This window comes from Mobula birostris, chromosome 5, assembly GCF_030028105.1.
Source record: "Mobula birostris isolate sMobBir1 chromosome 5, sMobBir1.hap1, whole genome shotgun sequence".
NCBI lineage: Eukaryota > Metazoa > Chordata > Chondrichthyes > Myliobatiformes > Myliobatidae > Mobula > Mobula birostris.
Window position 1 is genome coordinate 80,620,203 of NC_092374.1, and position 18,251 is coordinate 80,638,453.

General features: G+C 50.1%; 1 protein-coding gene across 1 annotated transcript; it reads left to right on the forward strand.

Moving 5' to 3' along the window:
- The first annotated feature begins 2,389 nt into the window (after positions 1–2,389).
- Positions 2,390–10,446, forward strand: LOC140197275 (transmembrane protein 88-like). The gene is made up of 2 exons (XM_072257198.1): positions 2,390–2,826; positions 10,180–10,446. Exons 1-2 carry the CDS (start codon positions 2,455–2,457, stop codon positions 10,444–10,446), a joined length of 639 nt encoding a protein of 212 aa, XP_072113299.1. The 5' UTR covers positions 2,390–2,454.
- Positions 10,447–18,251: the final 7,805 nt, after the last annotated feature.

Genomic DNA, 18,251 nt, shown 5'->3' on the forward strand with positions numbered 1-18,251 from the left:
TCCACCTCCATCTCAATCGTCTCCCCTCCTTCCCAAACCTCACCCCTTCCTCATTCTCCATCCCAATCATCTCCCCTCCTTCCCAAACCTCTCCCCTTTCTCCCAGTCCATCCCAAACATATCCTCTTCTTCCCATCGCTTCACAAACCTCTCCCTTTCCTGCCCCTCCTTGCCAAAACTCGTTCCTTCGTCTTTCCCGCATCCTAAGCCTTTCCCCTTCCTCCACCTTCTTCACAAACCTCTCCCTTCCTGCCCCTCCTTCCCAAACTTCTCCCCTTCCTCCCCTCTAACATAAATTTCTCCCATTCCACCCACTCCTTCCCAAACCTTTCCCCAGGCTCCCACTCCATCTCAAAACACATCCTTTCTTGGCCCTCCTTCCCAAACTACTCCCATTCTTCACCTTCTTTTCAAACCACTCCTCTTCCTCCACCTCCTTCCCAAATATCTCCCCTTCATCCCACTCCGTCCAAAATCCCTCCTCATCCTCCCACTCCGTATGAAACCTTTCCCCTCCCTCCCTTTGATCTGAAATCTCTCCCCATCCTCCCCTACTTCCCAAACCTCTTCACTTCCTCCCACTCCTTCCAAAACATTTTCCCTTCCTCCCCCTCCATCCCAATCATCTTCCCTCTTTCCCAAACCTCTCCCCCTCATCATTCCATACCACTTTCCTTTCTCCCCTCCGTCCCAAATCTCTCTCCATTCTCCCCTCCATCCCAATCCTCTCCCCTTCCTCTCCCTTTCCCAAACCTCTCCCCTTCTTCCTATTCCATCCCAAACCTTTTCCCATCCTCCTCTCCTTCCCAAATCTTGCCCCTTCCTCTCTCCATCCTAAACCTCTCCCCTTTATCCCATTCATTCCCAAACCTCTCCCATTCCTCCCACTCCTTCTAAATCCTCTCTCCTTCCTCCACTCCATCTGAAACCTCTCCCCATCTTTCCCTCTTCCTAATCCTCTCCCCTTCCTCAACATCCATCCAAAACCTTTGCCCTACCTCCCCCTCCATTCCAAACCTCTCTCCTTCCTCCCCTCCACCACAAACCTCTCCCTTTCCTCTCCCCTTTCCCAAACTTCAGCCCTTCCACTCCCTCAATCCCAAACTTGTCCTCCTCCCCTCCATCCCAGTCGTCTCCCCTTTCTCCCAATCCTTCCCAAATTTCTCCCCTTCTACCCACTCAATCCCAGACATCTTTCTTTCCTCCCCTCTGTCTCAATCCTCTTCCCTTCCTTCCCAAACCTCTTCCCATCCTCTCCCCTCCATCTCAAATCTCTCCCCTACCTCTCACTCCATCCCAAACCTCTTTACGTCTTCCCTCCCTTTCCAAACATCTACCCATCCTCTCCTGTCGGTCCTATAGTTCTCCCCTCCATTACAAACATCTCCCATTCCACCCCCCTGAATCCCAAACCACTCCCCTTCCTCCCCCTCCTTCCTATCCCACTCCTCTTCCTGCCCTGCTCCCCAAAGACCTCTCCTTCCTCCCACTCCTTCCAAAACCTCTCCCCATCCTCCCCTCCATTACAAACATCTCCCATTCCACCCCCCTGAATCCCAAACCACACCCCTTCCTCCCCCTCCTTTCAAACCTACTCCTCTTCCTCCCTCTCCTTCCTCACCTACTCCTCTTCCTGCCCTGCTCCCCAAAGACCTCCCCTTCCTCCCCTCCATCCCAATCATCTCTCATCCTTCCCAAACCTCTCCCTTTCCTTACCCTCCTTCCCAAACTAATCCCACTGTCCCACTCTCTCCCCACAGCCCTGTGTCAGTCTCCAAACTAATCCCACTGTCCCACTCTCTCCCCACAGACCTGTGTCAGTCTCCAAACTAATCCCACTGTCCCACTCTCTCCCCACAGACCTGTGTCAGTCTCCAAACTAATCCCACTGTCCCACTCTCTCCCCACAGACCTGTGTCAGTCTCCAAACTAATCCCACTGTCCCACTCTCTTCCCACAGACCTGTATCAGTCCCCAAACTAATCCCACTGTCCCACTCTCTTCCCACAGACCTGTATCAGTCCTCAAACCAATCGCACAGACCCACCGTCTCCCAGCAGGCCTACCTCAGTACCCAAAGTAATTCCAGTGTGTGTGTGTGTGTTTCGGTGGTTGTGTGTGGGTATGTTTGTGTGTCTCTGTGTGTATCAGTGTGTGAGTATGAGTGTATGTATCTCTGTGTGAGTGTGTGTGTGTCTTTGTGTGTGTGTTTGTATTTGTGTGCGTGTGTTTGTGTTTGCGCGCTCGTGTGTATATCTGTATTTACGCACGTGTCTCTGTCCCTGTGCACATATTTGTGTGTTTATGTGTGTCTGAGTGTATTTGACCGTGCCTCGTGTCTGTCTGTCTATCTGCGTGTTCGTGTGTGTGTTCTTGTGTTCCCGTCTCCCACGTCCTGCCTCCCCCTCACCGGAGCCGATCGTGGGGGCGGGGGGTTTATCTCACATTCCACACATGAGTGGCCCCCGCCCCCCGCCCGATCGGGGGAGCCTCTCCTGTACCAGGGAGCGCAGTCTCTCCAGTCATCCAGCCAGGGTCCGAGATCGGTCGGAGATCGCCATGTCGGAGAGCAGCGCCTGGACCGCGGAGCGAGAACGAGAGGGAGAGGAGCCGCCGGTTGCCGTCCCACCTCCGTACAGCCCCCCGGGGCAGGGCGAGGCGCCCCAGCTCCGCACAACGCTGGACTGCTGGGCGTGCGGCGTCCTCATCTCCGCTCACAACCTGCTGGTCGCCATGCTCAACCTCCTGCTCCTCATCCTCGTCTTCGGAGCCGTGCTGCTCCCCGCCGCCGTCATGGTCTCCTTCGGTCTGCTCTGTCACTCGCAGGTCAGTCACTCCCTCCCTCCTCGCTCCCAGGTCAGTCACTCCCTCCCTCCTCTCTCCCAGGTCAGTCACTCCCTCCCCCCTCTCTCCCAGGTCGGTCACTACCTCCCTCCTCACTCCCAGGTCAGTCACTCCCTCCCTCCTCTCTCCCAGGTCAGTCACTACCTCCCTCCTCTCTCCCAGGTCTGTCACTACCTCCCTCCTCTCTCCCAGGTCTGTCACTACCTCCCTCCGCACTCCCAGATTAGTCACTACCTCCCTCCTCACTTCCAGGTCAGTTACTACCTTCCTCCTCTCTCCCAGGTCAGTCACTACCTCCCTCCTCACTCCCAGGTCAGTCACTACCTCCCTCCTCACTCCCAGGTCTGTCACTACCTCCCTCCGCACTCCCAGGTCTGTCACTACCTCCCTTCGCACTCCCAGATTAGTCACTACCTCCCTCCTCACTTCCAGGTCAGTCACTACCTGCCTCCTCTCTCCCAGGTCAGTCACTACCTCCCTCCTCACTCCCAGGTCAGTCACTACCTCCCTCCTCACTCCCAGGTCAGTCACTCCCTCCCTCCTTTCTCCCAGGTCAGTCACTACCTCCCTCCTCACTCCCAGGTCAGTCACTCCCTCCCTCCTCACTCCCAGGTCAGTCACTACCTCCCTCCTCTCTCCCAGGTCTGTCACTACCTCCCTCTGCACTCCCAGGTCAGTCACTCCCTCCCTCCTCACTCTCAGATCAGTCACTACCTCTCTCCTCTCTCCCAGGTCAGTCACTACCTCCCTCCTCTCTCCCAGGTCAGTCACTACCTCCCTCCTCTCTCCCAGGTCTGTCATTACCTCCCTCCTCTCTCCCAGGTCAGTCACTCCCTCCCTCCTCACTCCCAGGTCAGTCACTACCTCCCTCCTCTCTCCCAGGTCAGTCACTACCTCCCTCCTCTCTCCCAGGTCTGTCATTACCTCCCTCCTCTCTCCCAGGTCAGTCACTCCCTCCCTCCTCACTTCCAGGTCAGTCACTACCTCTCTCCTCTCTCCCAGGTCAGTCACTACCTCCCTCCTCTCTCCCAGGTCAGTCACTACCTCCCTCCTCTCTCCCAGGTCAGTCATTACCTCCCCTCCTCTCTCTCTGTCACTCCCAGATCAGTCACTCCCTCCCAATGGTGTATCTAAGGCATGGCACATGCCCTGGGTGCCACTTGAGTGGGGGGGCGCCACAGAGCAGTTTCTATTAAAGTCAGACAAGCCATCCTCGGATAGTGAAGAAAGAATTTTCTTCAGATGTATGATCTGTCTTTGATTACCATGGGTGAGAAGCACTAGGATGGCCTTACTTCAGAGCATTGTGTAGGAAGACCATGAAACGTTTCTTCATGAAGAAGAAGGGAAGTGGAGCTGAAGGACGGAAGAGACGAAAGTTGGAGGCAGAGGAAGCCAAGAAGTCGAGTAAGTTCTTCATGCTCTTCTTTGAAAAGCCCGGAACAAGTAGTTCGACACGTTTCATGGAGTCACCTGCACCTGCTGCAAGTTTGTTAGAATCGGAGGTGGATCAAGTACAAATGCGTCACAAGCCGAGGAGGAAGTCAAGTCAGATAAATCTGAGTATGATGAAATTAAGAGTGAGGCTGCCACAGAGAACGTGGACATGACAGGAGGGGAAGACAATGGTGGTGGTGGTGATGTTGAGTTTACTGACAAGCTTTTACCTGATGACACTGAACCTGTGAACTGGATGGTGTCAAAGAGCCTCAAACTGTCATACCAGATGAGATTGAACAGCATGACACTGGACTTCTGAAGATTGACCAGGATACTGGAAAAGCAATTCTGACTGACGCGTTGAGAACAGAAATTATAAAACTGGGTTCAAAGTATTTCCAGAACAGTGAGGGGCCTTTCCTACCAACAAATAACTGCTCAATGAACAAAACTTGGTCCAAGAGGAAATTGGGAAATGGTCGTGGTGAGGAAGTGACTCGCTCACGGCTGGTCTATTCCCCTTCTAAAAAGTCTGCATTTTGTATCAGTTGTCTTCTCTATTCCCGGTCAGTCCATCAATCCTCACTGGAGCAGGAAAGTGGATTCAACCAGTGGAAAGCACCTGAAAGAATTAGTGTTCATGAAAATGCCAAGAATCATCGGGAATGCTTCACACAGTGGAAAGAAATGGAAAGCAATTTAGCTGGAAACAGAGGAGATGGTGACGCGGTATTTCAGTCACAGATTGAGAAGGGAAAGCAGAAGTGGCGTGATATCTTGACGAGAATTCTTCACTGCATAAAATTCCTTGCGACTCAGAACCTGGCTTTGCGAGGACACGGGGAGTTACTTCAGCTAGACAATGACTCCAATGTGGGAAATTTCTTTGGCTTACTGAAACTACTGGCCATCTTTGACCCTGTCATAAAAGAGCACCTCACTCAATTGGAAAATCGTCCTGGATCCATGCCTTATCTTTCACCGGTGTCCAGAACGAATTCATCCATGTGATGGCTTCCACCGCTCGCCAGAGTGTACTGAGAAGCGTTCGTAAAGCCAAGGAGGAGAAGATGGCGGCGCGACAGCAGTGCGCGTGGCCTCTCCGGTGAATGATGTCTGTAATCTGTCAAGTAGGGGACCATGCACAATTCTAATTTGATGGAGACGGACGTGAGAGTACGGAGGAACATCTGGAAAACTTCTGAAATGCCCGCTTCGCTGCCGCTGCTACTGTGTGGTAACCGGAATCTCCGGAGCAGAAGGCCCCGAAATCCACGGCTTTGCTTGATTTAGCAGCCGGGGCTAGGTCGAAGGCACTCGGCAGAGGCTGTATCGGAGGGGCTGGTCGGAGGCTTGAAGTTTTTGGACGAATGGACTCAGTGTCGGTTGTGGTCGGCTGCTTCCAAGGCATTGGCAAGTTGACGGTGCCTGGAGGTTTATGGCAAGGAGTTTCTCCCTTTTGCCGCCTGCTATCGGGGACTCGGGAGTCGATCGACTCGGGGACTTTTGAGACTATTTTTACCGTGCCCATAGTTTGTTCTTCTTCAACTTATGGTATTGCTTTGCACTGCTGTAACTATATGTTATAATTATGTGGTTCTGTCAGTGTTAGTCTTTGGTTTGTCCTGTGTTTCTGTGATATCACTCCGGAGAAACATTGTATCATTTCTTAATGCATGTATGTATGCATTTCTAAATGACAATAAAAGAGGACGTGAGTGTCCTCATAATCTAATCTAATAACACTATTGGCTCATGTTCGACTTGACTCCTGATCAGCCACACCGTGAGCAGATGTCAGAAGTAGTGAGGTATGTGGAAGTTGATTTTGAGAGGAAAACAGTCCATGTTGGAGAGTCCTTCCTTGGTTTTATCCAAATAAGCCAGAAGGATGCTGAGAGCTTGGTTGAAGACATCTTGAAACAGCTAGAGAAGGACGAAATGGAGCTGCAAGATTGTCAGTCACAGTGCTACGACAACGCTGCTGTGATGTCTGGACACAGAGGTGGTGTTCATCAAAGAATAAGTGAGAAAAACAACCGGCAGTGTTTGTGAATTGCAACAATCACTCACTCAGCTTGGTGGGTGTACATGCAGCCAAGCAGGATACAATGATGGTCACATTTTTTGGAACCATCGAAGCTCTCTACGTGTTTTTCTCTCATTCAACACAGCGCTGGGAAAAACTCAAAAACACCGTGCCTGTGGTTGTTAAGTCAGAGTCCAAAACCAGGTGGAGTGCAAGGACAGTGAAGCCCGTCAACAAGTATCCTGAGGTGATACTTCAAGTTCTCCAGGACATGATAGACAATGAAAACGAGACCAGTGAAACAAGAAGTGACGCAAGGCAGCTGTACAACCACATGTTGAGTTACGATTTTCTGATTTTGCTAGGATTTTGGAACAAAGTACTGATTCGCATTGACCATATTCAAAAGAGGCTGCAGGATCATAGCATGAACTTCCACGATGCTGCCCTGGATTTGAAAGCCCTCTGAGATCATTTTTATGATGAAAGAGAAGTGTTGGTCAGTGAGTCACTCGGGGAAGGAGTCGGTCTCTGTCAAGAATGGAATATTGAAGTTGAAAGATGTCAGAGACGAGAGAAACGATTGGCTGATGAGAACTGGAGAGACGCTGGGTTAACAGTTAAGGAGGAAATGGAAAGAGTCATGAAGGGAACACTTGACCGTCTTCACAGAGAAATGGACGAAAGGTTTTCTCGTTTGCACGACACTGACACTGGGTTCCTTCTTGATGTCGAGAGATTGTGTTATGGCACCGACAGTAACGACCTAAAGAAGAAGTGTGAAAATTTGGGCGAATTGTACAGCTCTGATGTTGATGGACAGCAGCTATATGAAGAAATTTTGGATTGCAGAATGTTGCTGTCAAGGCGGGTCAACATGAAAATATCAAGACCTGAAGAGCTTCTTGAATTTATTGTTCAGTATGGAGATGAGAGCGTCTTCCCCAATCTTCGCATTGTTATTCAGATAATGCTACCCATCGCAGTTTCCATCACCTGCTGTGAGAGATCATTCAGCAAGTTAAAGCTAATACTTTCATATCTGAGAGCCTCCATGGGTCAAGGCAGACTCTGTGATCTTGCTCTGCTGAGTGTAGAAAGAGAAGAAACTGAAAAAGCTGACTTTGATCACATCATAGACCAACTTGCATCAGCGAAAGCAAGGAAGGTGCAGTTATAATTTTCATGTAGTGCCATAATTTGTTAATTAAAAGATTAACGAGCTTGACTTGTATTTTTGAGCTGATTAATGGTGTTATCTAAAAGATGGGTGTCAGATGTTTGGATGGGGGCGCAATTTCAGTGCTTGCCAGAGGCGCTATTTTCTATAAGTATGCCCCTGCTACTCCCCTCCTCTCTCTGTCACTCCCAGGTCAGTCACTACCTCCCCTCCTCTCTCCCGGGTCAGTCACTATCTCCCCTCCTTACTCCCGGGTCAGTCACTATCTCCCCTCCTTACTCCCGGGTCAGTCACTATCTCCCCTCCTTACTCCCGGGTCAGTCACTACCTCCTCCTCGCTCTGTCACTCCCAGGTCAGTCACTCCCTCCCCTCCTCTCTCTCTCACTCGCAAGTTAGTATCTCCCTAGTCATCTTCCCTCATCCCATCACTCCTTCCTTCCTCACACAAGTGAGTGACTCCCTTTTTGCATCTTCAAATCAACGACTCCCTCCCTCCCCTTCCCACTATCTCTCCCCACCTCCCTCCTCCAACCTCCTGCTCTAATTGAAGAAGCTGATGGGTACTAGCCTCTCAGACTGTCCCCAGGCTATCCCGGGTAATAGATGTTGCTAAACAGTTGTGATTGCAAGGAAGTCTCCTCTGTTCCCAGCTCTTCGTGATGTTTTAATAAATGACTTGGATTAGAAGTGGAAGGGTGGATTAATAAATTTGCAGATGACACAAAGGTTGGTGGGGTTGTGGATAGTGTAGAACATTGACATGGGTTACAATGGGACGTTGACAAGATACAGAGCTGGGCTGAGAAGTGGCAGATGAAGTTTAATCCAGATGAAGGAGTTCTGTGTCTGTCCTGAACAGCCAGCCATCCCCCTTTCCTGATTCTTAAACCATGACCCCTTGTTCTGGACTCCCGAGGGAAACTGTCATAATGTGATCATAACTCCAGCACAAATTGTAACTGAGGGCTGACTGCCCTCACTTGGCGTATCTTCGTAACCCACCATGGCAATGACTTTGACAGACCCACAACCCCACCCCCGCCCCCACATAGACACACGAAGCCAGCTGAAGAAATTCCTCTTCATCTCAGGAGGATGATCCTTTGTTCTGAGGATGGTTCTAGACTCTCCTATTGATGGAAATATCCTCTCCAGGTCCACTCAACACAGACCTTTCAGTATCCAATGGGTTTCAAAGAGATCCTCCTCATCCTTCTGATCTGGTTCGACCTCCATGTCCATTCCTCTTCTCCCTATTTCTATCTGGCAGAAGATACAGAAGCCTGAAAACACATACACCAGGCTTAAGGAGAGCTCCTAGCCCACTGTTAAAAAAACTTCTAGCCAGATAACTTTTACAATACGAGGGACCCTTGACCTTGGAATTACGTGATTGTCTGCTGGCATGGCACTTTCTCTGTAATTGTAACACTTTATTCTACACTTTGGTTTTGCTTTTCCTATGACTACCTCAATGTACTGATGTTTCCCCTGGACTATCTCAATGTATTGATGATTTCCCCTGGAACTATCTCAATGTACTGATGTTTCCCCTGGACTATCTCAATGTATTGATGATTTCCCCTGGAACTATCTCAATGTACTGATGTTTCCCCTGGAACTATCTCAATGTACTGATGTTTTCCTTTGGACTATCTCAATGTACTGATGGTTTCCCTGGGACTATCTCAATGTACTGATGTTTCCCCTGGACCATCTCAATGCACTGATGTTTTCCTTTGGACTATCTCAATGTACTGATGATTCCCCTGGACCATCTCAATGCACTGATGTTTTCCTTTGGACTATCTCAATGTACTGATGTTTCCCCTGCACTATCTCAATGTACTGATGATTTCCAATGGACTATCTCAATGTACTGATGCTTTGAAATGGTCTAGTAGTACAGGTAGTACAAGTCATTTCATTGATAAAACCCTGTCATATGGCTTGGGCAATCATGATTGTTCTTTGCAAATTTTTCTATGGAAGTGGTTGCCATTGCCTTCTTCTGGGCAGTGTCTTTACAAGATGGGTGATCCCAGCCATTATCAATACTCTTCAGAGATTGTCTGCCTGATGTCAGTGGTCACATAACCAGGACTTGTGATCTGCACCGGCTGTTCATACGACCATCCACCACCTGCTCCCATGGTTTCACGTCACCCTGTATTTTGGGTGGGGGGTGGTGGTTTGGGTAGGCTGAGCAGGTGCTACACCTTCCCCAAGGGTGACCTGCAGGCTAGCAGAGGGAAGAAGTGCCTTACACCCCCTTGGAGATGTGTACTTTCACCCATATCAAATCGTTACACAGTGCATCAAGATTGAACAAGGTAAAGGAATAACATAATGCAGATTAAAGTGTAACAGTTTAAGAGAAAGTGCAGTTGAGGTCGACAATAGGAACCAAAGGCACTATGTGGTACATTGTGAAGTCAAGAATCCATTGTATCTTACAATAGTCTTATTACAGTGGGCTAGAAGCTGTCCGTGAGCTTGGTGGTACGTGTTGTCAGGCGCTTGTATCTTCTGCCCGATGGGAAAGGGGAGGGAGCGAGGTGCTGGGGTTTTTGATTACATTTACTGCTTTACTGAGATGTGTGGACAGTCAGTAGCTGTCACGGCCCTTCGAGGCAGAAGAGCCCTGAGACAATAGTGAGCTGGTTCCATTTCAATCCCCTGCAGGTCCTGCGCTCGCCGCCCGCCCGCTGTCTGGAGATCCTGGGTGACGGCAGCTCCACAGCCCTGATGGTGGTGGGCTTCGTGCTGGTGACGCCCCTGGGAGTCCTCGCCCTTGCTGCCTACTGCCGCCTCGCTCGGCACCTCCAGCTCGGCCTCTGCTTCGTCCCCTACAGCAAGGCCGTCTACCGGAACCTTCCAGCCGCACACTACCGGGCAAGGGGGGTGTGCTGCCTCCAGGGGGCCCAGGAGGCAGGCAAAGTCTGGGTCTAGGGGGCAGCGTAGGGGGCAAGAGGCAGGCAAGGTCTGGGTCTAGGGGGCAGGAGGCGGGCAAAGCCTTGGTCTAGGGGGTGAGAGGCGGGGCGGGGAGGAGGGTGACAGGGCAGTCAGTGACTCTGGGGAAGAGGTTGGGGAGTCTTGACGGACCCCTATCCCCTTGGTGGGGAGGGACTACAGGACATCCTTACTCCTCCGGCTGGATACTCGACTCCAGGAGGCTTCACACCCAACCCCCTCATCAGAGCCGGCAGTTTCCCCTCACTGACTTACATGGGGGGGTGACGGGAGGAAAAGGTTCACTGCGTTAACAAATAGGACTGGTGGGTGGGGCTGAAATTCCCTCCCATCCCATCATAACCAATCATAGATTCAAAGGTTCATTTATTATCAAAGTATACACCTCTGAAATCCTTCTCCAGATAGCCACAAAGCCAGGAAAGAAAAGAATGGCAGTACAATCATCAATCCCCTCCCCCAAAATTCCCCTCCCCACACAAAAAACACGGAACAGGCACACAACCCTCAACTCCCCCCTCACACATAAAAAAAAACGAGAAGGATTGGGCGAAAAACACAGAACCCTTTCCCCCTCTGTAGCAGAGCGATCCCCCAGCGATCAAAAGGCAGTGATCCAGTGCTCACCTTCTGCACTTGCCTCGGTGTCCACTCAGCCTGACGTTCCCAATAGAGAGGCTCAGCAGATAGTCCTAACCCAACGCCATAACTTGTTCCAGCTGTCAGTCATTTCAATCCCCTCCTCAGTCCCATCCAACCATTTTCAACCTTCCAACCTCAGCCTTCTCCTCCATGGAGTCATACATTAAGAAACAGGCCCTTCGGCCCAAAGCGTCCATGCTGACCAACCTAAGCGGGTTCCATTTGCTCTGGTGAAGCTGAAGAACTAGAGGAAGAGAACCTCGTACCCCTCACTAGGGGGTCTACATTCCGACGGCATGAATGTTGAATACACCAATTTAAAGGTAACCTGCCAGAGAAGGCCACTCAGCCAATCATTACTGTCACCTAGACCATCAGATCATCAGCAGCCCATTGAGTCTGCTCGCCAGTCAACCACGGCCAATTGCTTTTCTCTCCCACCTTCTCCCTGTAAGCCTTAACCCTCTTACCAGTCAAGAACCTATCAATCTGTGCCTTAAATTCCACCAGTGCCTTGGCCTCGATGGCTCTCTGTGTCAGCGAATTTCAGGGATTCACCACTCTCTGGTTAAAGAAATTCCTCCCCATCTCCATTCCAAACGGATGTCCTTGTATTCTGAGGCTGTGCGTTCCGGTCCTGGACTCACCCACGCTAGGAAACATCCTCTCTACGTCCACTCTATCTAGGCCTTTCAACATTCGATAGGTTTCAATGAAGTTTGGCCCTTCCCCCCATTCTTCTGAATTCCAGTGAGTACAGACCCAGAGCCGTCAAATGCTCCTGGTTTATTAAACCCTTCATTTCTGTGCGGCTCCTCTGGACCATCTCCAGCGGTAGCACATCTTTCCTCAGGTACAGGGCACAAACCTGCTGGCAATATTCCAAATGCAATCTGACCTATGCCTTATAGAGCCTCAGTGTTACATTCTTGCCTTTGTGTTCTAGTCCTCTGGGAATGAATGCCAAGATTGCATCTCCGATATCTGAACTCCCTCCACATTTAGAAAATAGCCTACCTTTTATTCCTCCGTCCAAAGTGAATAATTCAACACTTCCCGACACTGAATTCCATCTGCCACTTCCTCACCCCCAGCTGCAACCTGTGTAACCCTACAGGCTCCTTGTCTCCGCCACACGACCTGTCCCCTCCCCCATTTTGGTGTCCTCTGCAAACGTGGCCATCGTTCCCTCGTGATGATCATTCCGTTGTTCACTGGGGTTGTGGCTGTACCTCAGCCTACCTTCCCTCCTTCTCCCCACAAACCCCGATCACATCACTGACGAGAAGTCCACCTCAGACGTAGATGTGGGATTCTGATCTCTGAGAAGTACAACCTTCGCAGAGAAGAAGACTTTCCTCATAGAACCTTGAACAGTACAGAACAGAACAGACCACTCGGCCCACAATGTTGTGCTGAACCGGCTAAATAGCAAATCAAAAACACCCAAACACTAATCCCTCCTACTTACACCATGTCCATCCCTCCATCCTCCTTACAACCATGTGCCTATTTAAATACCTCTCAAAAGCCTTGAATATATTTCCCTCTACCACCATTCCAGGCATTCACCGCTCTCCGAGTAAAAAACTTACGCCTCACATCCCCCTTGAACCCACTCCCTCTCACCTTCAATGCATGTCCTCTGGTATTAGACATTCCAACCCTGGGAAACTGGCACTGTCTGTCCACTCTATATATGCTTTTCATAATCCTATAAACGCCTATCTGATCTCCACTCAGTTTATCCAGCCTCTCATGACAGCACACGCCCTCTAAACCAGGCAGGGTCCTGGTAAACCTCTTCTGCACCCTCTCCAAAGCCTCAACATCCTTCCTGTAGACGGTGCTCTCTCATTCAGAGGCCCTGCCTCTCCCAGAAGAGAACCCCTTCAACACTGATCTTCCACCGTCCACTGACACTACCTTTCACTCCTCTGTACTTGACTGAGTAGAAGAATTCACCAATTTAACCTTTTCCCATACACAGATCCACCACACCGAGGAACATCCCAGCGAATTTTCCTGGGCTGCTTGCAGAAACCCACGATCTTTTGTAATGCACTGGGAGCAAGATAAATTATTTAAAAATTCAAAGTCAATTGTCGTGTGTTTTTGTGTTCCAGCTGTGAGCACCACCCATCAAACTAACGTTTTCTCCCACTTTGCATTCTGTGGAAGGCAACGCTGTGACGATTCCCCCAAGGAAGCCTTTAAAACGATAAAAGGAGACAAAAGTTAAACTCGAGTTTATTGTCTAGTCACAGTGAAAAACTTACTTGTAGTAGCATCAAAGGTGCAGTGCAACAGATACCCGAAACTGTTCCTCAAGTGGTGGGACACAAGGGTTAGAGGTCATAGTGTACACTCATTTAACATTGGAATTAAAGCTTTGGTTAAGTTTAATTTGATTAAACCATCCTCATTCTTCACTCTGTCACTTCTCTGTCCCTCTCCTGGGACTGAGATGGGACAGTGTAGAGGGAGCTTCACTCTGTGTCTGACCCTGGGAGTGTGTGATGGGACAGTGTAGAGGGAGCTTCACTCTGTGTCTGACCCTGGGAGTGTGTGATGGGACAGTGTAGAGGGAGCTTCACTCTGTGTCTGACCCTGGGAGTGTGTGATGGGACAGTGTAGAGGGAGCTCACTCTGTGTCTGACCCTGGGAGTGTGTGATGGGACAGTGTAGAGGGAGCTTCACTCTGTGTCTGACCCTGTGATGACTCTGCCCTACGAATATGTAATGTTCAGCTCAGCTCAAGAAGCAGAGTAATTTCTTCCCAACAATCAAATCATATTTTTACAGGAATAGATTTTATTCATTTTAGATTATGAGAACAGTCAGTCCTCTTTTATTGTCATTGAGAAATGCATACACGCATTAAGAAATGATACAATGTTTCTCCAGAGTGATATCACAGAAAACAGGACAGACCAAAGACTAACACTGACAAAACCACATAATTATAACATATAGTTACAGCAGTGCAAAGCAATACCATAATTTGATAAAGAACAGACCATGGGCACAGTAAAAAAAAAAAGTCTCAAAGTCCCGAGTCGATCGACTCCCGAGTCCCCGATAGCAGGCGGCAAAGGGGAGAAACTCCCTGCCATAAACCTCCAGGCACCGTCAACTTGCTGATACCTTGGAAGCAGCCAACCACAGCCGACACTGAGTCCATCCGTCCGAAAACTCCAAGCTTCCGAGCAGCCTCTCCGATACAGCCTCCCGAGCACCATGCTCTGCCGAGCGCCTTCGACCTCTCCCTGGCCGCTGAAACATGCAAAGCCGAGGATTTCGGGGCCTTCAGCTCCGGAGATTCCGGTTACCACACAGTAGCAGCGGCAGCGAAGCGGGCATTTCAGAAGTGTTCCAGATGTTCTGCTGTGCTCTCACATCCGTCTCCATCAAATCAGGATTGTGCACGGTCCCCTACTTGACAGATAACAGATATCATTCACTGGAGAGGCCGCGTGCGCTGTCATCGCGCCGCCATCTTCTCACCCCAAATACAAATTTTCTCTACATTCCTTTTGCCATCAGTTCAATAGATCCTATTGTAGTGATGATGCTCAATGGAGATTTGAAGTGTAAAGGGTGGACTGATTGAAACCTTTTGAATATTGAAAGGGCTAGATAGAATGGACGTGCAGGGGATGTTTCCAATCGTGGGGGAGCCTAAGACCAGATACACGGCCTCAGAATAGAACGATCTCTTTACAACAGAGATGTGAATGAATTTCTTCAGCCAAAGTGTAATGAATCTGTGAAATTTGTTGCCATAGGTTGCTGTGGAGGCCAAATCTTTGGGTGTATTTAAAGCAGAGATTGATAGGCTTCTGATTAGTCAGGGCACCAGAGCTTATGGGGAGAGGGCAGAGGAGGAATAGATCAGCCATGATGGAATGGTGGAGCAGACCCGATGGGCCAAATGGCCTAATTCTGCTCCTACGTCTGATGATATACTTATGAAATTATTGTATGCATGTTTGCATTTATTCACCTCTCAGTGAGGAGGAGGGTGTTTGAAGTCGGACTAACATCCTCAGCTCCCGCAAACATTTCCCTGCCTGAATGCAGGGATTTGCCTCCTAATAATGCTTCCCATATGTAACAAGCTCTTCGGGCCAGTGCAGGGCATCAGAGAGCACTGGGCTCCAAGGTGTTTAGAGCATCTTAATTGGTTATTTAATCACAAATGAGATACTGGAAATCCAAAGCAACACACACAAAATGTTGGAGGAACTCAGCAGGCCAGGCAGCATCTATGGAAAAGAGCACATTCAACGTTTTGGGCCAAAATGTCGATCGTTTTCCCTTTACCATAGATGCTGCCTGGCCTGCTGAGTTCCTCCAACATTTTGTGTGTGTTAATTGATTATTTGTTGTTTAACAAGAGTTAGTGAGAGTTGTATTTTTCTTGAGTGACTCAATCTTTGAAACGCAGTCTCCCAGTGCTTTCTGTTTACACACGTTAAGTTTATTTTGATAGGCTTGGGTATTCTGTGTTACTTGTATTATTTAGGTGGATGCCTGATTGGCGCTAATTGCGGGGTCCTAGTTCTGAAAATGTTACTTATCGCAAGCCATCGATGTTCTGTTGGAATAATTATGAATAAACTCTCGCTGGCGTCTCCACATCAGAGTCTGTCTATCATCTGCGCTTGGGTTCCGTCACTGGGTGGCACGATACTGTACAGCACAGGCGACCGGGTTCATTTCCTGCCACTGTCCGTAAGGAGCTTGCACATTCAACTGGTGACCGCGTGGGTTTCCTCCGGGTGCTCCAGATTCCTCCCACAGACCAAAGATGAACCATTTAGTAGGTTAATTGGTCATTGTAAACTGTGCCGTAATTAGGCTAGGGTTAAATGAGAGGACTGATGGACAGCACGGCTCAAAGGGCCAGAAGGGCCAGTTCCTGGGCTATATCTCAATACACAAGTAACTATCACACAAACCAGTCTTCCGTCCGTGGACTCACTTTACACCGCACGCTGTCGGAGCAGTGCCGCCAGGATAATCAAGGACACAACCCAGCCAACCAACACACTTTTCGTCCCTCTTCCCTCCGGGAGAAGGTTCAGGAGCTTGAAGACTCGTACAGGCAGATTTGGGAACAGCTTCTTTCCAACTGTGATAAGACTGCTGAACGGATCCTGACCCGGATCTGGGCCGTACCCCCCAAATATCTGGACCTGTCTCTCGGTTTTTTCACACTACCTTACTTTCCCTTTTCTATTTTCTATTCATAATTTATAATTTAAATTTTTATTATATTTACTATTGATTTGTACTTCAGGGAGTGCAAAGCGCAGAATCAAATATCGCTGTGATGATTGTACGCTCTAGTATCAATTGTTTGGCAGCAATAAAGTAATGACAATAAGATTGCCAGTGCAGATTGCGACACCAGGAGATCGGGGACCATGGTGATCAGAGCCCTTACTCCATGAATCAACACTGCCAACTCCAGATGCACAGACTCCGAAGACCCAAAGGGCTACAAGATGCAATTCCCCCTGAGGATGGACCGGCTAGTGGGAATGCACTGTCGGGGAAGTCCCCATTTCCGGAACACACTGATCATCATGTTAATCCATGCCTGCCCGGGGATGGAGCAGAAGAAGGGGAAGGATCGAGGCAGGTAGAGAGGAGCTTTCTTCATCATCTCACTCTGTCTGTGCCTTCGCAGGGCTGTTGTAGTTCCAGCCCCTCCTCAGAGGGCGGAGAGAGCAGCTCAGGGCAGCAAATACCTGTTCGCTTCATTCACTGGCCAGGTCAATCCCTGAGAGTCACTCGAGAGGGGCTGGTGACCACAGACAGGAAAAAATGCCAACACACGCTGGCAGAGCTCCCACATGTCCACCTCAACACCTACAGCCCAGACTGTGCCCGGGTGAGGGGTGAAGGGAGGGAGGAGGTTATCAGAGGGTGAAGTGGGGTCACAGTGAGGGGTGTGGGGTGTGTCAGTGTCACAGTGAGGGGTGCGGGGTGTGTCAGTGTCGGTGTTACAGTGATGGGTGTATCAGTGTCACAGTGGGGGGTGTGGGGTGTGTCAGTGTTACAGTGAGGGTGTGGGTGTGTCAGTGTCACAGTGAGGGTGTGGGTTGTGTCAGTGTCACAGTGAGGGGTGTGGGGTGTGTCAGTGTCACAGTGGGGGGTGTGGGGTGTGTCAGTGTTACAGTGAGGGGTGTGGGGTGTGTCAGTGTTACAGTGAGGGGTGTGGGGTGTGTCAGTGTCACAGTGGGGGGTGTGGGGTGTGTCAGTGTTACAGTGAGGGTGTGAGCTGTTTCAGTGTTACAGTGAGGGGTGTGGGGAGTGTCAGTGTCACAGTGAGGGTGTGGGGTGTGTCAGTGTCACAGTGAGGGGTGTGGGGTGTGTCAGTGTCACAGTGAGGGGTTTGGGGGGTGTCGGTGTTACAGAGAGGGGTGTGGGGTGCATCAGTGTTACTATGATGGGTGAGGGTGTGGCAGAGTTACAGTGTGGGTTGTGTCAGTGTCACAGTGAGGGGTGTGGGGTATATCAGTGTTACAGTGGGGGGTGTGGGGTGTGTCAGTGTTACAGTGAGGGGTGTGGGGTGTGTCAGTGTCACAGTGAGGGTGTGGGGTGTTTCAGTGTCACAGTGAGGGGTGTGGGGTGTGTCAGTGTCACAGTGGGGGGTGTGGGGTGTGTCAGTGTTACAGTGAGGGTGTGGGGTGTATCAGTGTCACAGTGAGGGGTGTGGGTGTATCTGTCACAGTGAGGGGTGTGGGGTGTGTCAGTGTCACAGTGAGGGTGTGGGTTGTGTCAGTGTCACAGTGAGGGGTGTGGGGTGTGTCAGTGTCACAGTGAGGGTGTGGGGTGTTTCAGTGTCACAGTGAGGGGTGCGGGGTGTGTCAGTGTCACAGTGAGGGGTGTGGGGTGTGTCAGTGTCACAGTGAGGGTGTGGGGTGTGTCAGTGTTACAGTGAGGGGTGTGGGTTGTGTCAGTGTCACAGTGGGGGGTGTGGGGTGTGTCAGTGTCACAGTGAGTGTGTGGGTGTGTCGGTGTCACAGTGAGGGTTGTGGGGTGTGTCAGTGTCACAGTGAGGGTGTGGTTGTGTCAGTGTCACAGTGAGGGGTGAGGGGTGTGTCAGTGTCACAGTGAGGGGTGTTGGT